The sequence below is a fragment of the Haematobia irritans genome, chromosome 5, assembly GCF_050003625.1.
Source record: "Haematobia irritans isolate KBUSLIRL chromosome 5, ASM5000362v1, whole genome shotgun sequence".
In the NCBI taxonomy this organism is placed as follows: Eukaryota; Metazoa; Arthropoda; class Insecta; order Diptera; family Muscidae; genus Haematobia; species Haematobia irritans.
The window spans coordinates 80,518,276-80,542,933 of NC_134401.1; the positions used below are offsets into that span (position 1 = coordinate 80,518,276).

At 37.5% G+C, this 24,658-nt stretch overlaps 2 protein-coding genes and 1 long non-coding RNA gene across 4 annotated transcripts; 1 reads left to right on the top strand and 2 right to left on the bottom strand.

Moving 5' to 3' along the window:
* Positions 1-473: 473 nt before the first annotated feature.
* Positions 474-11,474, bottom strand: Sec24AB (Protein transport protein Sec24AB). 2 transcript variants are annotated; one of them, XM_075309396.1, is made up of 15 exons: positions 11,395-11,474; positions 5,608-6,383; positions 4,682-5,400; positions 4,526-4,628; positions 4,229-4,355; positions 3,191-3,300; positions 2,890-3,121; positions 2,669-2,826; positions 2,383-2,608; positions 2,068-2,321; positions 1,642-2,010; positions 1,344-1,570; positions 1,036-1,133; positions 815-953; positions 474-750 (listed from the first exon to the last, which is right to left on the bottom strand). In XM_075309396.1, exons 2-15 carry the CDS (start codon positions 6,325-6,327, stop codon positions 639-641), a joined length of 3,594 nt encoding a protein of 1,197 aa, XP_075165511.1. In that variant the 5' UTR covers positions 6,328-6,383; positions 11,395-11,474; the 3' UTR covers positions 474-638. The 2 variants fall into 2 exon arrangements, with proteins under 2 accessions (XP_075165511.1, XP_075165510.1); XM_075309395.1 differs by having other exon boundaries at positions 11,135-11,468.
* LOC142237438 (uncharacterized) lies at positions 6,962-7,371 on the top strand. The gene is made up of 2 exons (XR_012722488.1): positions 6,962-7,111; positions 7,190-7,371. It is a non-coding gene; the product is annotated as an uncharacterized LOC142237438 (long non-coding RNA).
* An 11,272-nt stretch (positions 11,475-22,746) lies between the features above and the next one.
* Positions 22,747-23,685, bottom strand: LOC142239884 (uncharacterized). Its single transcript, XM_075311630.1, has one exon. It carries the CDS (start codon positions 23,683-23,685, stop codon positions 22,747-22,749), a length of 939 nt encoding a protein of 312 aa, XP_075167745.1.
* Positions 23,686-24,658: the final 973 nt, after the last annotated feature.

The window sequence follows — 24,658 nt, forward strand, 5'->3', positions numbered from 1 at the left end:
AATAAATTTCTGGTTGTAGACAATATAATAACCTTCATGCATACAAAGAAATACGATACACAATAAAATAGTAAGAGCACCCACATACGGATATTATTTATGTTTAAAAATAATGCATAATAATTCAGTAAAAATTCCAATCACGCTTTTCCGTTAGCTGTTTGCATTTATTTTCTTTCAAATAACTAGATGTATGTCATAATACCACATAGCATAACCATGATACTCTGGTTGAGTTTTTACAAGGCAACTGTTCCTGTCAGTGCGAGTCGGGGGGTGCAACCCCCGATGGTTCCCTTTCCATACATCTATGCCGATTTAAAATAAATCGATTATGCATATATTCACCAAATGAATACAAACAAAAGCAAAAAAAAAAAAAAAACTAATGGGACCTTCGAAGTAGTACTGAAATCTCTAAAGCAATTCTGCGTGTATTGGAATCGTTAACTTCTTGAATTGGTTAGATAATATTAGATTGCTGTGCGGCGCAAAATTGCGATGCTTTATTCCCCAATATCATACATTACTCGTTCGACTAAAATCAGCATATCCATCCAAGACGATGGTGTGTTTTACGAAACATTTATAGTATTTTTTTTTAAATTAAGATTAGCTTATTTTCAAATACTAAATTACTATTTAACCTGAGTCCGTATGTGTTGCAAAAATTCATAATATGATAAACTAGATTCACTTCTATCATCAACTAATTTTTCTATTAGTTGCGGTTTGGCTGTACTTGTGTCCCTGTAAAGAACAAAAATATCATAATATGAGATTAATAATATAAACATAAAATATAATGTTTTACCTTATGATCTGTACAATGGGAGGGTAAGGTTTTTCATCGTTTAATTTCATTATGAAACGTTTGAGTGCATCATTCTCTGTACTATTTACATTTGGCAACCCATAATAATAGTCTGGTAATTCGGCAGTCGACTTTATGCCTAAGTACAATATTAAAAATATACAGTAGATGTACTGTGTTAAAAATACAAAAACAAAAACTTCCACTCAAGCAATACTTACCAAATACATTTTCCAGAATGTTTACTGGTACATTAAGACCTACATAAATTATAATCAAAGTTCCGCAGTCCATCAAGAATATTGAGCGTGAATCCAAGCTGAGTAACAAAAAAAATAAAAAATACAGTTATATGTGGAAGTTTTTCCTATTTTGAAAAAAAAAAAAAAAAAAACATTCTGATGACTTTCTTAATGGAAGTCCGGGTTTCTCGGTGATTTTGAACAATTAACCGGTTGCCGTTTATTAAAATACCCAGATGTAATTGCCTATAGTTGGCATTAGAAAAAGTTTAAAAGCGAAAACTTACTGTTCAGCCGACAACTGCAACCGGGGTACGTCCGGTAAATCGTCATCTTCATCGTCTGCTTCACCTCCTGTATTCGCATTAACATTTTGGTTATAGAAAATGATATCGATGTTGTAGAATTCAGGATAAATAAATTTCATCAATTGATCTAAAGGTAATGTCTTCATGCAGTCCATGGCATAAACACGATCATCAAGACGTGTACTTGTGCCAACACGGAAAGCAGGCTAAATTGGAAGACAAAATCAAATCAATTAAAACAAACATTCATAGATGGAAAGTACCCAATCGCACTTACATGTTTCAATAAGGCCAAAATGTATAATGGCATTAATGCCAAACTACGCGGAACAATTAGTTGCCCCGATTGACCAGAAGGCAAATTTTGTGCAATTTTGAATGCATTCAGTATGTCAACAGTTGCATTTATGAATGCTTCTCGGGCGTCTGCTATATTTGATGTTATTGACCGATCCACAGCCATTTTCGAAAGTAAGCCAATTATTGCTTCAGTATCAGCCGCATGCATCACTTCTGGCAATGATGCTGTAACTGGCAGACACATTGTATGGACTCGAATTCTACGTTCTCCCTCACTGTTGGTGTAGAGCAAGGCTGCTTGGAAGCATATGGTTTTGACATCCGTGAGACTTTCCTCATACGATATCTAAATAAAAGTGGGTTATAATAGAAAAAGAAACCAACAAATTTTGAAATATCCAACCTGCATGCCATATCCTGCATCGGGATTCACATTAGGCAACGAAAGTAAATCTGTAGAACGTACAAAGAAATTGCCATGGAATGTATGCACCTGGAGTCCTCGTGTACACCGAATGCGCATAACAGCTTCGAAACCAATTTTGCGCACAAGATATCGCTTAAAGCAATGTCTCAGCGAGTCAACAAGATGAGTTTTTGTTTTCTGGTACAATGGGAAATGGTGAACACAACCTCCACTATGTTTACTAATACCGGCTATGGAAGAATATGAGGAATATATAAATATTCATTATATTTTGTATTACACAGAACTTACAAATTGTGGCCATGTCACTATACTGTTGGTTCAATAGGAAAAGATCGACAGCAATTTGATAGCCTGAACATTCCAATGCATAGCGTTTGTAAAAATCAGTGGCTGGATTGAGATGGGCCACATCTTTGGCAGATCGATTATTTGGATCTTCGCGAGGTTCTAAGCCACCAGGCCCTTTATTGGGAAGGCACGTTTGAAAAACTGTTATACGACCACCCGAGGCTTGCTGAAATTCATAAAAACTTAATGAAAAGTTATACAAAACGGACCTTTTGACAAAAATTACCATTAATTTGAATGCTACTTGTAACGCGGCTCCTAAGGCCGAACCTGGATCGTGGGTTTCGGCAAACCGATTCGGCAATTGACTAAGCAAGTCTTTAACAAGTTCCTTACATTCCTTCAAATTAACCAACAAATTGTCGGGTCGCGGTAAAAATGGATCTAAAACATTTTAAAATGCCACTAAGATAATAGTAATTCAACTTTAAATATTCAGATACAAACCATCAATATCCAAAAGAGTCATTTCATGTGGTTGATTATAACCCTCGGCCATGCTATAAAAGTGCACATTGCTATTATAAGCAATGAAGCCCACCTGTGTGCGAGCATCTCCGGGCATATCGTCCAAGTGCTTTGTTAACATTCCACACACATTCTCCAAGTATCCACATTGTTGTGCAATTATGGAAACATCGAACAAGAATAGATAAATTGCAGGTTGTGGTGGACGTAGCTAGAAATAGAAATGCAGAAATTAATAAACTTACTCCAAAAAATGCAATAATTTATATATCGTATTTACCATATATTCTGAAGGCGCTATAAATTCTATTGTACTTGAACGTACTTCTGGACGACGTGTAACGTCACCATATGTTTTCGTAGCTGGATCAAATTGGAAGTCTTCAGGCACTGTAAAAAGACAATTCAATTATATGATGGGTAATTAAACATTTCTAGATGATTTTTAGTATGGTCGTCGAGTGGAGGAAAATTGGTTAATATTGGGTCTACTGTAAATTAGGGATATTTAGCGAGCACAAACTGGGTTAAATAGAATAATCTTGGAAAAATATGTGTAAATATTCTCCTGTTTTCAAATTAATTCCTTATATGCAAAAGGTATAAAAATAATAAAATAATTAATAAATTTTTTTATTAAAATATGCACCACTTTTTGTCATCGTCATTTATTCTATCCGTTTGATGATATTTTATAAGATGGTTTCTAAAGAAGCAGAGTTTGGATCATTTTCAAATTTGATGGTAAAATTGCATATTTCCTAGAAGCATTCTATTCGTTTTCATTTGGTGGTAAAATTTTTGTCTCGTTACCAAAATATTTTTTTATACTTTTCCCCCAAATAACTGCGCAACTGAAACTGCGCTGCTTTTATCTCTACATGGGCTCTACTTTTGGGAAAAAATTGTTTTAAATAAAATGACCCATCAGAAAATTCATCGATATAAAGCGAATTTTGCAAAACTCTAAATTCCAACATGATCACAAAATTCCTACATAATCAGAGCTCTATATGGGGATTATATAGAAACATGGACCGATATAAACCACCGAAAACAACGCAGCTGATTTTAAACGATTGTAGTTGCACTTTACACTTACTAACTAATAGCTAGGTGTTTCCTAGCTATCTCTTCATAACGAGGAGTATATAGTTAAAAAAGTGGAAGTCCTACCACAAGCGTTATTAAATTACTCCCTAGAGATTTGAGCATTTTATACTTCTCTACAATATGACGCTACTTACAAAAGTTGCGAATTACTCAAAAAAGTTGCTGGCATTTTATCTAGTATTGTTTACATTTCCCATCTACTTACACTCATTGACACGATAACACAAGTTACACTTCCACATTTTGCTGTCCACAAAATAAACAAATGGATTGATATAGGTGCGACATAAACGGCAGCGAACAATATTCGGGCATTGGATAACTGGTAAGCTCTGAAAAATATAAAAAATTTAATAGAACAAACGTTTAAGACAAAAAATGAATAAATAAATGCTAAAGAAAAGCAATATTTATATTTTCTAGAAATTACATTTCCAGGCATTTTTAAAGATATTAAAGTTGTGTTACATACCCAATTTGGTGTGTTAATGTCAATACTTACATTTATGTCACGGAATGGATGAATCACAATCCCCAAGGGCAAACGAGATTTTTGTAACAAAGAATTGCTTTCGGGAATCTTTGCCAAAGTGCAACGCATAATACTGAAATTGGATAAAAAATGAGAAAAAATATGACGCAACAAAAAAGTACTTACTTCGGGTTGCAATTAATGGATTCGTGGAATTGATTATGCAAAACTATTTTAGGCGGTACTAGGGTTGCTGGAGATAAAATATGCCGATTTTGCATAAGATCTATTGTGTCCTGACCCCATAATCGATTAAATCCTTGTTGTACAACGCTGCCTGCTGGGTATTGTTGATACGTTTGATTTTGGTTCTGATATTGCAGAGGGCCGCTATTTGGTTGTACGTTGAATGTTCCTGTTGGCTGATTAGGTGCAGCCATTTGTTGTCCAGGATAATTATACGCCGCGGAATATGGATGCTGTTGGGCTTGTGGAGGTTGTTGTTGTTGCTGCTGCTGCATCATTGGAGGCAGTTGTTGATTTGATGGATACATTGGTTTCCGTTGTCCCATATGTGATTGAGTTGCGGTTGTTTGTATTTGTTGTTGATTATTGTTCAGTTGGTTCTGGTGCAATGCATTGTTCACTGCAGGTGGTGGTGCTGGTACAGCCATTTTCTGACCAGCAGCATTTGAAGTTCCATAATTCGCATTCTGTGATGGGCTCTGAGCATACATCATAGGCGTTGGTGTTTGAGTGTTATATGAACTAATTGGAGGTCTTTGCTGAAGACCTAATGGTTGCGGCAGAGCTGGATGACTATTTGAAATTCCAGTTGTACTTTGCGTCTGATTGTTCATACCGGACGAACTCTGTGTATTTAGTGCAGATGTTTTGAAGTTATTCTACAGCGAAAGAAAATATTCCATTTTTCAATAAAAGTTAATAATAAATTCGCCTATTCAGTGGCAATTAAACTTTTTTAATGGCAACTATGCACAAATCCCACATCATTTCAACATTGGCCTTATCATAAACTTTTTATTACGATTATCTACTTAACCCAACATAAATTTCACTATAAGAAGGATGTTTAAATATTAATAACTCACCTGGAAAGTATTAACAGGTGCCTGCTGATTGTTTATTGTAGGCGCTGGCTTAACCGGCATTTGCATTGGTTGAGATGTTGTTGATTGTATTGTTGGTGGAGGTTGCATAGGACCGTTCATACGATTAATATTCAAATTTTGCATACTACCGCTTAAATTGTTTACTGTTGACGTCATAGTAGGAGGAATTCCAGCCTGTGCCTGGGCATTGCTTTGATTTGAAACAGTTGATGGAGTATGTTGTTGTGTTAGTTGAATGGAGGGAGAAGCTGTTCTTGAAGAACTTGCACTTGCTGCTGCATTTGTATTGCCACCTCCATTCAGTACGGTACCCATTCCAATGGACGGACCATTCAATGTTCCTGGCGGTCGCATATGAGGGGGCAGATTACTTGCTATAGGTGGTTGCCCGGCTGCTGGTCTGTGAGGGCCATTTGGAATTGTCGATTGGGCATAATTTGCCGGCAAATTATTTGATGGCGTTGATGTCATTGTTGGTGGCATAAATTTACTCATATTGGCATTTAATGCCGCACTGGGTAAGGGCATATTAGGGATTTGGTGTTGTTGCTTTTGGAGAACTTGTTGTGGAGGTTGCTGTTGAGACATCTGTTGTTGTGGAGGAATTTGATTTGTTCCTATAGGAGGCACACCATTCGCCACATTAAATTGTCCCATGCCAGCGGGTGGTGGTCCATAATTGTTATTTGCATATGACATTTTTACTAGTTCCGTTTTAACACATAGAAACTCTTACCACAAACGAATATGTATATCTGAAAACAAACGCGGAATGGTAATATTAACTCATCTTTGTATGTATAGGTACAAATGTTTTGGGGTATTTCATGTTTATCTTATCACCTAGAACCTCGGCCTTGCATATTACAAAAATGTTTGGAGGTAGTATTCAAAGGTAATCACAAATTGTCTTAAAAGTCGTAATGTAATTTGGAATGGGTGTTGGATATGGAATCTTATCAAGCCATAAGAAATATTCAGTTACTTTTTTCAAAATAAAAGTCAACGTTTGACATTGACAATCAAAATAGAAAAGATCGCAAGTTAGCTGCCACATTTTGATTGTTTAAATGTTAGTAGTAGTAATAATAATATGAAATTATACAAGAACACATAAAATTGATCCATATATGGAACATTCCAGAAAATTACAAATTAGAAAGTTAATGTCCAAGTAAATGGCAAATACACCAAATTTGGCAAACTCTACCACGCATTTCTCTTTACAATAAGTTAGCCCAAAAATGTTTAGATTCTATGATTTCCATGCGCCCTATGTTATTACTCCTACTTCTATACATTAAATTTTCAGATGACTTTTCATTAACAAACATCAAAATTAAATTTAGGCATATGGACTTTTTCAATAATAACATTTAATTAACCAATAAATAACAAATTAAAATAAATGGCGAAACCCCCATTGTGGACTGCCCAAGGTACCGGCGTTGCCTGTCGCTAGGAATGCAGAATCCAATACAAGGTAAGATTAGCAACCATTCTCATGAAACCAAGGTTTAATTTTTTATTTATTTCATATATGTATTTGTGTATTATAAAGTCTACAAGGCTCCCCTACAAATTCTTGATTTTTGATTACCTGTGAGATAATTGTCTTCCTCAAAGCTGATAGGTAAAAATGGACCCCGAGAAATTATTTTTTATTATCAAGATATATGAAACAAACCAATAAAAAAAAACTTTAAAAAGTCGAGAAGATGTGAGAAGTCAGCATTAAACAATCTCTATCGTCTGATTCAACCACTATTGTAGACGTTGAGATTGTATCTTATGCCAACAACTGGACAATAAGATTGAAGATGTTGAGAGAATAAGATGGAAACTCGAAATATGACAAATCATCAAAGGATAAAAGGGGAGGCTCTGAAGGGAGCGGAGTGTGCTCAAAACAATCCATTATCGGATCAGGGATGGGACACCAGCTATGATATCACAGGGTAAAACTGTTACACCGATAGATCGAAGATGGGTAAGAATACGAGCTTTTTTTTATACCCTCCACCATAGGATGGGGGGTATATTAACTTTGTCATACCATTTGTAACACATCGAAATATTGCTCTAAGACCCCATAAAGTATATATATTCTGGGTCGTGGTGAAATTCTGAGTCGATCTGAGCATGTCCGTCCGTCCGTCTGTTGAAATCACGCTAACTTCCAAACGAAACAAACTATCGACTTGAAACTTTGCACAAGTAGTTGTTATTGATGTAGGTCGGATGGTATTGCAAATGGGTCGGTCCACTTTTACGTATAGCCCCCATATAAACGGACCCCAAATTTGGCTTGCGAATCCTTGGTACATGTTGTTAGTATATGGTCTCTAACAACCATGCAAAAATTGGTCCACATCGGTCCACTTTTACGCATAGCCCCCAAATAAACGGACTCCCAAATTTGGCTTGCGAATCCTCTAAGAGAAGCAAATTTCATCCGATCCGGCTGAAATTTGGTACATGGTGTTAGTATATGGTCTCTAACAACCATGCAAACCTTGGTCCACATCGGTCCATAATTATATATAGCCCCCATATAAACCGATCCCCCGATTTGGCTTTCGCAGCCTCTAAAAGAAGCAAATTTCATCCGATCCGGCTGAAATTTGGTACATGGTGTTAATATATGGTCTCTAATGACTATGCAAAAATTGGTCCACATCGGTCCATAATTATATATAGCCCCCATATAAACCGATCATCAGATTTGACTTCCGGAGCCTCTTGGAAGACCAATCTGGTTGAAATTTGGTACCTGAAGTTAGTATATGGTATCCAACAACAATGCAGGAATTGGTTCATATCAGTCCATAATTATATATAGCCCCCATATAAACCGATCCCCAGATTTGACCTCCGGTGCCTTTTGGAGAAGCAAAATTCATCCGATCCGGTTGAAATTTGGTACGTGGGGGTAGTATATAATATTTAACAACTATGCCAAAAGTGGTCCATATCAGTCCATAATCATATATAGCCCCCATATAAACCGATCCCGAGATTTGGTTTTGAAGCCTCTTGGAGGAGGCGAGTCAGTTGAAATTTGGTACATTGTGCTAGGCCGTTAACAACCATGCCTAACTAGGTCCATATCGGTCTATAGTTATATATAGCCATCAGATAAATCGATCCCCAATCACACAAAAATTGGTCCATATCCAGTTCATAATTGTATATAGCCCCCATATAAACGACCCCCATATTTCAATTCTGGCTCTCTACGTATTGTCTAATACGTACCACGTATGGACTAATTCACAATTTAGAAAACGATGTTAAGAAGTTTTAAGATACCACAACCCAAGTAATTCGATTGTCCATGACAGTCTTTCGTAGAAGTTTCTACGCAATCCATGGTGGAGGGTACATAAGATTCGGCCTGGCCGAACTTACGGCCGTATATACTTGTTTTTTATTTTAAATGTCACTTTTTCTCTACATTTACCACATCAATGATGGCGTCGAAAAGAAAATTCCCTGTGATAATGGTCACTTAAAAAGCGAACATAAGATTGGCTCTGTAATTTCATTATAGTCAAAAGATAACACAACAAAAATTTTTTTTGCTTTTCAACAGTTACATTGGGCATCAATCCCAAATAATTACTTGGCCAGTATCACTACTATAACGCCATAACAAGGAAAGGCCAGCGGCTATGATTCACATTCTAAAACCAATATCATTTAAAAAGGATGCCAGAGAAGGTATCTGATCAAGTCAATGTATAGGTTAGGTTAGGTTAGGTTATATTGTGATACCACATTGGTGAACTTCTCTCTCACTGAGTTCTGCCCGATTCCATGCTAAGCTCAATGACAAGTGACCTCCTTTTTTATATCCGAGTCCGAACGGTGTTCCACATTGCAGTGAAAACCACTTAGAGAAGCTTTGAAACCCTCAGAAATGGCACCAGCATTACTGAGGTGGGATAATCTACCGCTGAAAAACTTTTTGGTGTTCGGTAGAAGCAGGAATCGAACCCACGACCTTGTGTATGCAAGGCGGGCATGCTAACCATGTATACCAATGAATTCCTTCACTGTCTCTATATCGGTGAGATTATGCCTTTCTCTTTCTGAAGTATATCGTGAACAATGAAAAATAATATGATCTGCCGTTTCGTCAACTTCACACGATGGGCAAATAGAGTCTTGAACCACCTTCATTTTGGCAAGTGTCGCATTATAAAAACAATTATCACTCAATATGCGGTTGATTTGACTGCATTTAGTGGGGTGCAGTGTCTTTTCTCGATACCATGGTTTCCTAGTCAAGGCAGGAAAATATCAAAATAGTGGGAACTGTTTGTTGTTTTCCTTCGAGAGTATTCCTACCATTCACCCCACAGTCTATTGGAAATTTCTTTGGATGCATCAGCAATTGTCCATTGAGTTTCACACCTTGTTCCGATTTCCTTAGCTCTTTTCGCTGCTTGATCTATAGTCTCATTCAATAATATGCCCGAATGACCCGTTATGTACTGAAGATAGATTTCACCACCAAAAACACAAGCCAGATCGTTTATCCTGTCAATCAGATGATTGGCACGTATCCCGTTCGCTATAGCTCTTATTCCACTTTGACTATCAGTCAAAATTGCGATTTTAAGTAGTTCGTTGTCAATAGCAAAATCAATGGCTTTAATTATGGCCATTAATTCCGACGACATTGAAAATACAGCTTTTTCATCAAAATAAGCAAATACATTGCCCGAACGGAGATGAACGAATGCAGCGCCTGTCTCATTTTGGTTAACTGAACCATCGGTGAAAAGGATATCAAAATTATCACTCCGAAGTTTAGCCAATTTTTCATTGTACTGTCGTTTGACAACGTCAGCATCTCAATACATCCAATACCTTCATTGAAGAACCACAACAAAGATCATTCAACTTTGAAATATTTTCAAATAATTGACACATAATTTTCGATTATAAAAGACAAACAAAATAAAGACAAAAAAAATTTTAGAAAAAACAAAAAATGATGGCAAAATCAATCGGAAGTATGTGTAAATCGGAAACGTAAACGTAGAGCATGTTTGATATTGACCCAGATAAGGCGAACTAGCGAATCATCATAGTCTGCAGTGAAACAGCAAAGCAACAAACAAAAGCATATAATAAAACCATGCACTAGAGAATTTTTGCCGTTGGAAAACTAAACAATTTATTAAATTTGTGACGTGAAATTATATGAATCAGTACTTTAACCTCCCCAACGTATACACATTTACACACAAATGCGAGCTGCGAGCTGTATTATACTTGCAAGTTTTTAGGGAATAGGGCATTGTTCGATTGTGCTCGATTCCTCATGACGTAGCCATTATAATTGTTTTTGTTTAAATTCATTGAATTTTGACATTTCCTTGGCATGTATTAAAACGCAAATTCACGGGATGGTCAAATACACACTACAATGCAAATATATGGACGTAATTTGGGCATACCCATTAGTTACAAATAAAGTCCAACATTGTTCTACCTTTTTACTCTTTATTATTTTCTGTTTTCTTTTTTTATTTTTTCTGTTTTATTTTCTCGCACTATGAAAATATATCCTTGCTATCAAAGTTCGAGAACGATTATCGAGTCGAAGTCTCCTCCCTTTTGTTTGCGTTTGCCAATTTTTTCGTTATCACACTTCTTCGAAACTTCTTCGCGTTCACAAATTTACGACAGAGTAAATTTCACTTATTTTCCATTCCTAGTTTTTGTTCTTCACTAAATATATGGAATAATTACTTTGTGTAAATGAAAATTGGAAAATTAATTTTCATTTATCAATGACAACTCAGCTCTTGGACTACGCGTGTTGCCAATTACTAATTTAGGTTAAAAGTGACAGATGACAGCTCAGCACCAGCGTACATCGCTGCCAAGTCACATATTTCGGTTGGCAAGTCGAAAACATTCAACAACGGAACAATTATAGGGTGATCCATCGTCGCAATAAAGTAATTACATATATATATGGTTACGAGCAATGCTTATAGTCAACACACTTTCAAGCATTTTTCAAAGGAAACACATACACGCTTTTCTCAAGAATTCTAGTGGGACTTTTTCTTTTGCCGCAAACAGAAAAAAATTAACCCTTCAATCAACGCACGGACTGACGCATGGTGTGTAATTCAACCTTAATGTCTTTTTATGCATTAACCCTGCCAACATTTTTTGAATTTGGGGGCGCTTCTGAGAATCCCCACTACGTCGAAAACAGTCGTATACGATATCCAAAACTCCTCGGAAAAGCGCCGTCACTATTGAGAAGTTGTACCACGCCAAGTTACTACAAAAAAGTATCGCATGAGTGCAACTATTATATTGTTGCAGTGTCACTTACGAGTCTGTGGTAGCGATGAGGATGAAATGGAACTTTGAAATGCTGGCAGGGACGTTTTTTATATGGAGTATAACAGTTTTTCCTGCGAAAACGTGATCTTAGTACTAGGCTTCCCTGCCAGCATTTCAAAGTTCCATTTCATCCTCATCGCTACCACAGACTCGTAAGTGACACTGCAACAATCGCCAACTGTGATAGTATTTTTCCATCACTATTCGCATGAAAGTATTTTGCCTTCACTCTTGTTACAAGAGCCATTTTATATTTTGTGAAACACCAAGCACAACTAGCTTCTTATAATTTATTTAAATAAAAATGATAGTGAAGTGCTGAAAGCATAGTTATTTCGCTTAAAATTGTGAAAGGTATATTGTTGAACAATTTTTGATTTTCCAAATGGAATACAGTGATAGTTTTTCAAATATTTTTCCAGACACGCTGCCTCAATTGGGAATAAAAACACTGGCTGATAGACGCTGCAACATGTAACTTGCAACTTGTAACTCAACATCAATATTTTATTAATGCATAAAAATATGTTAAATGTGATGTGATAGTCGTATAAATGTTATATATATGAGAATTTATAAATGTTTAATAAAATTAATACACAATCGTGTTTTACTTGACCACAACTATCTTAAAATGCACTTTGTTTGATTGTTTGAAGGGGCTTATTGGCATCATTCTAAATGTATCCAGAAGGGCACCTAATAATTGCACTCATGCGATACTTTTTTGTAGTAACTTGGCGTGGTACAACTTCTCAATAGTGACGGCGCTTTTCCAAGGAGTTTTGGATATCGTATACGACTGTTTTCGAAGTAGTGGGGATTCTCAGAAGCGCCACTCAGATTCAAAAAATGTTTGCAGGGTTAGGTTAGGTTAGGTTAAAGTGGCAGCCCGATTAAATTTCAGGCTCACTTAGACTATTCAGTCCATTGTGATACCACATTTAACTAAAAGTACCTATTACATACGGGCACTTCTAGTCTTAACCACTGAACCTTCTCTATTATTTACTTTTGTGGAACCAACTAGATTGCTCCAAAAACATTAACAAACTGCTTAAGTTAACGTTTTCCAGGTCCGCCAGTAATCTAAAGCTATATGCTCCTAAAATTCGCTTACGCCTTACAAAAGAGGTGGTTAATTGATTCATTTTCCTCCACATTATGACAGCTTATACAATAGTCATTACACTTCGCACCTATAGTTTTTGCAAATTCGCCTATCAGACAGCGACCCGTTATAGCAGATATCAGGAGTGCTATCTGACGCCTTGACGGCCATATTTGCTTGGTGTCTTTACAACCCTTGCAATTCTCCCACCGAATATTTGCCATCATAACAGCCTTCTCACGCAGTAAGAGCTTGCAGGTGGTCAGAGGTATACCAACAGATTCTAGTTCCCCTGGAATATGTAAGGTAGTTCCTAGCCTTGCTAACACATCTGCTTCGCAGTTCCCCGGTATGTTCCTATGGCCAGGCACCCATATTAGGTGAATATTGTACTGCTCAGTCATCTCGTTGAGAGATTTGTGGCAGTCTATAGCCGTTTTCGAGTTAAGGAACACAGAGTCCAAGGATTTTATTGCAGGTTGACTGTCTGAGTATATATTAATGCCAATATTTGTTGGAACATTACTTCTCAGCCAATTCACCATCTCTCTTATTGCCAATATTTCAGCCAGAAAAACACTACAATGTAATCTTTTCGCTATTCGAATTTCCGGATCTTTACAATATATACTCTGAACCCCACTTGTCCATTCAATTTGGAGCCATCAGTATAGAAATCTATATATCTTTTATTCCCCGGGGTCTGTGTACACCACGCCTCACTGTTGGGAATTAGAGTTTCAAACTTTTTGTCGAAAAGTGGTTTTGTCAGGGTGTAATCCACTACGTTAGGCACATCTGGCATTACTTTGAGGACCGAACTATGACCGTACATTTTTTTCGACCACAGCGATAGCTCGCGCAACCGCACAGCCGTTGTTGCAGCTGACTGTTTGGCTAAAATGTCTAAAGGCAATAGATGTAGCATGACATTAAGGGAGTCTGTTCCTGTCTTACTAAATGCGCCTGAGATACATAAGCTCGCCATACGCTGAACTTTATCTAAACAAGTCGGTTTCTGAAGTGCCGGCCACCAGACTACAACACCATATAGCATTATAGGTCTAACTACTGCCGTGTATAGCCAATGCACAATTTTTGGTTTTAGTCCCCACTTTTTCCCTATTGCCTTTTTGCACGAGTACAAAGCTACCGTGGCTTTTCTCGCCCTTTCTTCAATATTAAGCCTAAAATTCAGCTTCCTGTCCAAAATAACGCCAAGGTATTTTGCACACTCACCAAAGGGAATTTCAATACCCCCTAAGGAAATGAACCTAACCGTGGGAGTTTTGCGATCTTTGCAGTACATGACTATTTCTGTCTTTGCTGGATATACCCCAAGACCATTATCTTTCTCCCATTTCTCAGTCATCCGGAGAGCTCTCTGTATAATATCTCTGTATGTGGATGGGAACGTTCCCCTGACTGCTAGCGCCACATCATCTGCGTATGCCACCACTTTTATCCTTTCTTTTTCTAGGGAAACCAGAAGGTTGTTTATAACAACATTCCAAAGAAGAGGTGATAGAACTCCTCCTTGGGGAGTGCCTCTGTTCACATACCTTTGTATGTTTGCTTGTCCTAGTGTGGCTGAAATACGTCTCTTTATTAGAAGTCCGTCTAACAGCCTGAGTATACCTGGACCAACATTCAGAGTTGTCAGTCCATTTAATATCGAGCTCGGATTGACATTATTGAACGCCCCTTCGATGTCTAGAAACGCCACGATTGTGTATTCTTTGACAGATAGTGAGCTTTCAATAAAGCTGACTAGTTCATGCAATGCGGTCTCAGTAGACCTGCCCACGCTAGTTCTAAGATACATGCCTATCATCCTCTCCAGGGTCTTAGGTAGGAATGAGGATAAGCTGATTGGTCGGAAATCCTTCGCACTCGAGTGAGAGGCTTTTCCTGCTTTAGGTATGAAGACGACTTTTGTCTCTCTCCACTTTTCTGGAATATATGCTAAGTGTACACATCGTTTATATATCACCGTCAACCAGGGGATAATTCTTTCAGCCACTGCCTGTAACTCCGCCGGAGTAATTCCATCAGGTCCGGGGGATTTGAATGGTCCAAAGCTATTTAAAGCCCATTTTATTCTAGATTCCGACACAATTTCCTCGATAGGAAATGACCGCTGAGCCTCTGCTACACCGCCAGAACATGGTTCAACCGTCTGATTTCCAGGGAAGTGTGTGACCAAAAGTACCTCCAACGTCTCCTCACTGGACGTTGTCCAATTTCCCTCCGATGTTTTAATGAAACCTGGAGCGGTGTTAGTGGATGCTAGTACCTTCCGTATTCTCAATACTGCTACAGTAATCATCCCAAGAGTTTTGTTGAGACCTTCTCAGTTCTCGTTTATATGCTCTCAGATTCATCTTGTAAGTGTGCCAATCCTCGGGAGCTCTTGTGGACTTTGCTTTGTTAACGAGCTTCCTGCAGGATTTCCTCATATTACTTAACTCCGTAGTCCACCATGACATCCGATTTTTCCCCCTTGGCTTTCCTCTAGGGCAAGCAGCTTTCAGTGACATGTTGAAGGCCTTAGTAATCCGCTCCACTGCGTGTTCGATATCTTGCACAGTGCTCATATTTGTCTCTGGCATTTCCGGTATCATCAAATTGAACGATTCCCTATACCTATTCCAATCAGCTTTCCTAACATTTGGCGGAAATATGGTCTTTGAAGTACAGCCAATCTGAAACTTATGTAGCGATGATCTGAGAACTTGTCACTCAGATATCTTATCATTCAGTTCCGGAGAGGTCAACGTGACGTCCAAAACCTCTTGTCTGTTCCTGGTGACGAAGGTTGGTGCATCTCCCTTAGTACGCAAAATAAACTCTATTAGCGACTCTCCCCTTGCATTAGTATCACTACTTCCCCAAATACTATGATGTGCATTTGCATCGCATCCCATAATGAGTTTTGTCTTTGTTTTTAGTGACTCCTCAACTAAGGTCTTAACGGCACAGGGTGGCATCTCCCTATCATGTCCCATGTAGACCGAAGATACCCAATATTTGCATTTGGATATCTCTAGACTGGCTACGACAGTGTCTGCATTGCTCAATGAAGGAAGCAGAAACAAGTTTAGTTCGTTTTTAGCAATTATACATGCTCGATTTATATCGTTGCCGGTATTATGCAAAAGTTTGAAACCCGGAGAGCTTAATTCACAGATCTTGTTCTTATATATGTATGGTACCTGAATAAGAACTATATCTATGTCTCCTTTCATCAGGAAAACTTTTAAGGCAGCACAAACGGCCTTACAATGGTGAAGATTTATCTGGAGGAACCGTAGAACCATCCAAATTTTCAACCACCGTCACATCAGCCGCTTCAAATGAGTCATCGAGGGCTTCCTCCACAGATCTCGGTGACTCTCGCAACAATCCGCGGTTCAGCTTTGGTGAGGTTTGAGCCTGTAGAAACTTCCCGCATATGATTTTCGCCATAGTCTGCAGGTTTTATGTCTCCTTCGGCTTCGCTAGGAGATTTTTTCACTGCTGACTCTACCGGAGGCTTGTCCGTTTCGGAATCCTTTGGCTGATCGCTTTTGTATACCTTCATATGGATATCATGAAAGCCGTAACTTACACGTCCTTGGGTCTGGGCTAGATGTGGCAACGACTCTATGTTTAATATAAACACCGCATGTCGTCTTGGTCCACCCACCTCATTCAAACGACCAACCTTCCAATCGGCAGTTGGAAGATCTGGGTTACATTCTTTTAGCCTCTCTAGTATTGACTCAGGATCAGGAGGGTTTGCCGGTATCCATGCATGTGCTCTAGGTTTAGCCGGTATGTCTTTTTTATCGACTAACTCCAAAACGGCTCCTTCCCAAACTTCACCAATTAGCATCAATGCAGCTTTAAAGCAATCCATACACCTCTGGTCCGCAAAAGCTATTAACTTATATCGTCCTTGATACCATCCAGCATCTTGCTGTCGAGGACTTGGTCCGGGAAACTTTTTTCGCACCTCTGAGTAGACACCAGACATCGCGTTCTCAATTTTCCCCCATTTTTGCCTTGGAAATATACCGTCAAGTCTGTCTTTTGCAACTGAGACAAACGATCTTTGATCCCGTTTAGAGGATGGCAGCTCATCCGGTGATCGTTCCCTTTTTCCAGCCTCAAGAATTCCTTGAGCCCATTTTAAGGAATCGCTTTGCTTAGCCGACAACATGCTTGGGTCGACTGATCCTAATTTCTTTAAGATAAACAAAGCATTTCTTCGTTCCTTGAATCTCTTTTGAGAGGGATTGCCTCCTTTTGATGTCGTCACCTTAGAAAAGGTTCGACTTGCCAAAGTGTCACGGCCAGTCGACCCGTCTACAGGTCGACTAATTGGGCCTGACTCTTGGAAGCTGCCCAAATTTATAACTTCAGTCGTTACCCGTCCACTGGGCCCTGGGAAACTATTTTGTACACTACTTGTAGATACCAAAATTAAAAGATCACTTTTTTCAATTTCATTATTTTTTTCTGTGAGAGTAACAGCGTCTTATCGATTTCATAGCCAATATAGTCTTCCGACTATCTAATAGATTACTTTATGGTGCTGAATTGGATGTAATAAAATAGTACATTATATGCGTTTACAATGCTAACAATTTCTTATGGGCATATGCTAATAAGGTATTAAATAATGTGAACAAAAGCGGCTGGTTATCACTAGTCTTGGGCAAAATCGTTCGTCACAGCGATTCGGATTAAGATTTTTTTGTGTATTATGAAGAGCCTGAGATGGAACTAATGATTCTATTGAATAGCAACATACCAATCAATGATTTAATATACATACGCGCCAAAATGAATAAATTGTCATATAGTTCAAACAAAAGTCAAATATTCAAATTGCGATCCGCGGAACTATGGAGCGTAAGTTGAAAATAAAACTAAATGACAAAAGGAACGATGAGGACGAAAGAGACGGAACTAGTGACAATCGTACCTTTTAGTGAACCGTTCATTGGCACTACTTCGTTCCGGAACGACACAACACTAGTTATCACAAACTTCACATACGCTACGCGTATAATTCATATACAAGACGGATGCTGGTTTATATGTACGGCTATATATCGGCGTTAATGGGATGAAATCCAATTTATTTATTTTATTTATGTCAACATATATGTAACAACGTCTATAAAGGCCTGGTTATGCATCTATGCCGTAACATAACGCAACGTATGATTTTTTTGGCGATTAGGTAACTTGAAAAAAACGTACCAACAAACTATCAAAAACTGGTAGAAAAAAGATTGTTTTTTTTACATTTTAAATGAATTTCACGAAAAATATTAATTTCTCATCATCCATTTTAACCGAAAACAACACAATACATTTTTAATGAAATCTATTTTCAGGCTAATCGCATTTTCATCGATGACGCTTGTTTTTTCATCAGCTGATACAACAACGACACGTTGGGTTAAGTTAGGTTAAAGTGGCAGCCCGATTAAGTTTCAGGCTCACTTAGACTATTCAGTCCATTGTGATACATCATTTAACTAAAAGTACCTATTACATATGGGCACTTCTAGTTTTAACCACTGAACCTTCACTATTATATTCTTTTGTTGAACCAACCAGATTACTCCAAGAACAGAATGTTTAAGTTAATAGCAGATTCAACCGTCGAATGGAACGGACGTGTTTTTTAATAGCGGATAAAATCATCGTAATAAGTACCTACTACGAATTTCAAGTGTGGTGGGATATTATGCCACCAGCAGCGAAATTCAAAGACATCCACTGGGTTGCTAACTTCAGGTCCCAGTGGACGGGTATTGACTGGAGTTATACATTTGGGCAATGACCAAGAGTTAGGCCCAATTAGTCGACCTGTAGACGTGTCGACAGATGGCGACACTTTGACAAGTCGAACCTTTTCCAAGGTAACGGCATCAAAAGGAGGTAATCCCTCACGAAAGAGATTCAAGGAACGCAGAAATGCTTTGTTTATTCTAAAGAAATTAGGATCAGTCGACCCAAGCACGTTGTCGGCTAAACAAAGCGATTCCTTAAAATGGGTTCAAGGAATTCTTGAGGCTGGAAAAAGGGAACGATCACCGGATGAGCTGCCATCATCCAAAAGGGATCAACGATCGTTTGCCTCAGTTGCTAAATACAGCCTTGTGATGGCTATCATTAATAAAGGAGCATTGGACGGTATGGTTCCAAAGCAAAAATGGGGGGAAATTGAGAATGCTTTGTCTGGCGTCTACTCACAGGTGCTGGAAAAGTTTCCCGGCCCAGATCCTCGACACCAAGAGGCTGATTGGTATCAAGGACGATTTAAGCTAGTCGCATTTGAGGACCAGAGGTCTATAGAATGTTTTAAAGCTGCTGTGATACTAATTGGTGAAGTTTGGGAAGGAGCTTTTCTAGAGTTAGTCGAGAAGAAAGACACCGGCAAGATTTAGCGTGGATACCTGCAAACCCTCCTGACCCTGAATCTATATTAAATAGACTGAAACAATGCAATCCAGATCTTCCAACAGCTGATTGGAAGGTTGTCCGTTTGGATGAAGTGGATGGACCAAGGCGGCATGCAGTGTTTATATTGAACACTCAGTCTTTGCCACATCTAGCAAAGTCCCAGGGCCGTGTATGTTATGGCTTTCATTATTTTTATTTATTTATTTTTTTTTTTTTTTTATTTTCATCTATGGATTAAACCCTTACAGACTAACAGTAATATATTACATTATATACATATTGTTTGTTAATATATCAAGTATTTAATAATAATGTTATCTTTTTCTTTACATTGTATTTCTCTTCTGACAAATCAAGATAATAATAAAATTTATTGAATTCTTTACAAAGACGGCGAAGTGGATCCTTGTTTTCAAAGTTCGTTCGAAAGTATTCAATGTGGAGCAGTTCAAAGTTGCGGGTAGGTCTAAAGGGTACATTGAATGATATGCTGTTAATAAGGAAGTCAGATTTAAATCTTCCGTTAATTAAATCAACCATAAAACAGATATTCAGCATGGTACGTCTACTTTTCAGTGTAGGTAATTTGATGAGCGATAGTCTTTCTTTGTAAGACGGCAAGGTTTGAGGTGTCCAGTTATTCCGACGTAAACAAAACAGTAAAAATTGTTTCTGAACAGATTCAATACGATTGCAATGAATTTGGTACTGTGGGTCCCAAATTACAGATCCATATTCCAGGATAGGACGCACAAGTGAAGTATATAAGTTTCTTGTAACAAATGGGTCAGAAAATTCCTTACTCCAGCGCTTGACAAATCCAAATGATCCATAGGCCTTATTTAAAGTCATAGAAATGTGAGATCTAAAATTTAGCATGCGATCCAAAAGTATTCCAAGATCTTTAAAGGATTCAACAGTTTCAAGCGTTGTGCCATTCAAGTTATAATTCGTGTCGATATAATTTAATCTATAAAAAGAGATATGCTTGCATTTCCTTATGTTCAGTTCCATCATATTTGATGAGCACCATCTGTACATGCTATTCAGATCAGATTGGAGTAAGGATTGGTCATCACTATTCCGAATAACCTTTATAATTTTAACATCGTCAGCATACATGAGAGTGTAACCGTATTTAATGGCTGATGGAAGGTCATTTATAAATAGGCAGAACAATAGAGGGCCAAGATGACTGCCTTGTGGAACACCAGAAGGCACATGTATTGATTTTGAAATAATGTTATCAAATACTACAAATTGTGTACGATTCTTTAGATAACTTTCAAACCAGGATACCATTAATTCACTAAAGCCCATGCGATGCAGTTTGTACAGTAAAAGTGAATGGTTTACTTTGTCAAACGCCTTACTAAAATCAGTATAAATGACATCAGTCTGTAAACGATCTCTAAAGCCTCCATTAACCATTGTAGTCAATTCCAAGATATTTGTTATGGTCGAACAAGATTTACGGAAGCCGTGTTGTTTAGGCGATAGAAGAGAGGAGACTTGATGATTCAAACTATCAGAAATAATTTTCTCCAACAGTTTTGGAATAGCACTTAATTTAGCAATGCCTCTATAATTCGTAATATCTGACTTGCTTCCATTTTTAAATAGCAAAATGATAAATGAATTCTTCCACAACGTAGGAAAGTGACCTGTGCGCAAAGATTCATTAAACAGAAATGACAGAGCAGTCGAAAGAGAATGAGCACAATATTTGAGGATGTTACTGGGAATCACATCAGGGCCCGGGCGATATGAACATTTTATCTTTTCCATATAACTCATCACAATATCAGGAGAAATAAATGGAGTAGTGAATGTCGAGTATTCCTGTATCTTATATGGGTACGCATCAGATTGCTTGAAATCCTTATGGCAGTAAGTTGTTGCAAAGAACTTTGAAAACAAATTACATATAGATTCATTATCATCCCCTTCAACAGCACCATAGTGAAGGGTTCTTGGATACACATTTGATTGACGTTTAGAATTAACAAATCTGTAAAATGATTTTGGATTAAGCTTCAGTTCATTTTTAATTTTCGATAAATAATTGTTATAGGATTGTTTATTCCACAGGTTGTATTCTGAACGAGCAATTGAGTAGTTTCCATAGTCAGTCACAGATCCAGATTTTTTATACTTTTTATAAAGTTTATTCTTTCTATTCTTCAAGTTACGTAATTTACTGTCATTCCAAGGTGGACCAGTGTGAGAAGTTATTCGAATTAATGGAACAGATTGGGCTATGAATGAATTCAAAGTTTCATAAAATGTATTTATTGATTCATCAAGATTTCTCGCTGGTAAAATTTTATTCCAATCCACATTTAATAGTAATGAGTTCAGTTTTTCATAATCAGTTCTATTAAAAGAGAATATTTTATCAGTTTTCAATACGAGTTTATTTCGCATAGATCTCGAAAAAGACATATTTATATCCATACAGACAGTGGGATGATGAACATCTTCAGGATTTACAACGGCATTGACGCGTGATAAAAACACATCTTTTAGTTCATTTGTAAAAAATAAATCAAGTAATTTATTATTCGAATTTTGTATGTTGCTAATTTGAAAAAGACCATCTTTTAACAAATTTTCAACAAATTCAGATTGATATCCATTTCTTAGCATTGGTACGGAGTAATTCATTTCCTCACAATATTTCCATGTAATAGATGGAATGTTAAAATCACCAGACAAAACAATCAAATCTGAGGGTCTCGCAGTAGATAGGACCGATTGGATAGCAGTCAAATGAGCATTATAAACATCGTTACAAGAACCAGGAGGAATATAGGAGCAAGTCACAAACAATGAATTATGGCCGCACCTTATTTTCACTCCTATATATTCAATTTGAAGTTCATTTGGAATATCAATTTTTGATGAAGCAAATTTCGAAGAAACAGCAATTAGGACGCCGCCACCAGATTTCTTCAAACCAGTTGTGCGGTCACATCTATAAATTTGGTACTTGTCGCATAAGATTTCAGTATTTAAGATATTACTTTGAAGCCAGGTTTCAGTAAATATAATCAAATCATAATCAAAGCCAAAGCTATCCGTATATAGGTTGCATAATTTTGTGTTAAGTCCCCTAACATTCTGATAGACTAAAGTAAAATTCGTATCAGACAGGATTTTATTCAGTTTTTTGATTGCTCAACGGGACGTGCAGGTAAACGGGCAACTCTATCTCTAAAAACAAATTCATGCACCACAGCTCTGTAAGGCCAAAATTCCGGATTGACCACTGTGTCAAAAATGTCCTCAGGTACGAAAATTTTGAATGACGACTTGTTCCTCCTCTCTACAAATTGCAGTTTGGATACCTTAATGTCTACATTTGCATTCAGTTTTGATTTTATGTAGAAATGAATATCATCCTCAGTTGTTTCTGGTGCAAAACGGGCAGCAAAAATGGTTTTCATTGGGGGTAAGACCCTTAAAGGTTTTGGAGCTGAACCAGCAGGCGATTGATTTGTAGGTGTATTAAAAGGAGAAAAGAATGAATTAGTATCAGTTAACACAGTAGCTGGTGCCACTACTGTTCCAGTGTTCAGTAAATTCGAATGCGACGGGGTAATAATAATAGGTGGAATAGGTAAAGGTGCAGTTTCAGCGTTGTTAGTAGGAATGACAACAGTCTCTGAATCGTGAATATTATTATTGGTGTTAACTAGTGTCGGAGAAATTGTTTCAATCTCATTGTTAGATGAATTCTTGTTAGATTTAGATTTCTTCCTTTTTCTGGAGTTTTCAGTTGGTGATTGTAACACTATGTCCAAGTTTGAAGAATTATCAAGAATATTCTTATATTTTTTAAAGCGATCTGAGATCAAATCAAAATCCCTCGAAATATCATCGAGTCTGGCTCTACAGTTTTTAAAAAAGGTAAAAAACTCGCCATCAATATGTTTGCACTTTTCACAGCACCACCGCAGACCCTTATCTTCACGTAAGTTGTCAATTGTGCGTGCTGCTAATTGCGCACATTTTGAATGGTAACTTGTTGAACAAATCCAGCACGAAATCATTTGTTCATCCAATTTAGTGATAAGACACGATGGTATAGGGCAAGCCATTTTTCAATTTTTCTTAATATGTCAAAGACAAGAATGTGGATGCAAATATATTTCCAACAATTTAGCAATGAATAAATATATGATTCAGACTTGAAATCAAATGTGAAATTTAATACGTAAAATCCAAAGTATACTTCGAGGCATATACAAAATCAGAGTTGAGTTTAGGTTAGCAAATTCAGTACTTAGCTATTTCAACAACCAGTGATTAGTACTTAGCCTGATCAACAACCACAGAAAAACTTTTGAAGTGAGCTTTTATCAATCAAAACAGAAGGAGAACAGTGGAATGACGTTTCGCTGGCCAAACACTATTGAGTGAGGAGTAAGCTGACGTTTCTAATTTGTGTACTCACAGGTCAAAGCGCCTTTTCTCTTTGTTTACAGAAACCTCGAAACAACAACAAAAACTGAAATATTTGTATTGCTTTCGATGGTTTGCAGTTTTATAAAACTTTATAAAAATACAGCATTCAACACAAAACAGCTCAAACGAAATATGTCGAACAGAATGCAAAAGCTTTAGATCACGTTAAGCACCGGTTTTAGCACAAGTTAAGCGAGATATTCACAATGAAATTTTAATTTTAATTGGAGCAACTTGAAAACACGTCCAACAATGTAACAATGTTGACAAATGAAGGTATATAAAAACGATCAGCTAAAGGATTCAGATATGGACAAGTCTCTGTCTGAATCAGAAGTAAGCGGATCCTCTTGCGAAGTCGAGGGAGATACCAAAGTTGAAGACATGTATAGACACCGTATGCGAGAGGAGGTTTCTATTGCCTCAGAACTCACCAAAGTGAACCTATGGTTATTGCGAGAGTCTCCGAGATCTGAAGAGGACATTCTTGATGACTCGATTGAAACGGCTGATGTGACGGTTGTTGAAAATCTCGATGGTCCTACGGATCCTCCAGATAAATCTTCACAATTGTAAGGCTGCATGTGCAGCCCTAAAAGTTCTACT

Coding starts and splice junctions, on each gene's coding strand:
- Sec24AB (XM_075309396.1), bottom strand. CDS start 6,327: ATGTCATATGCAAATAACAATTATGGACCACCACCCGCTGGCATGGGA. Junction 2,827..2,889: donor GACTCTTTTGGATATTGATG/GTTTGTATCTGA, acceptor AAAATGTTTTAG/ATCCATTTTTACCGCGACCC. Junction 1,571..1,641: donor TTTTGGCCTTATTGAAACAT/GTAAGTGCGATT, acceptor CTTCCAATTTAG/CCTGCTTTCCGTGTTGGCAC.
- LOC142239884 (XM_075311630.1), bottom strand. CDS start 23,685: ATGGCTTGCCCTATACCATCGTGTCTTATCACTAAATTGGATGAACAA.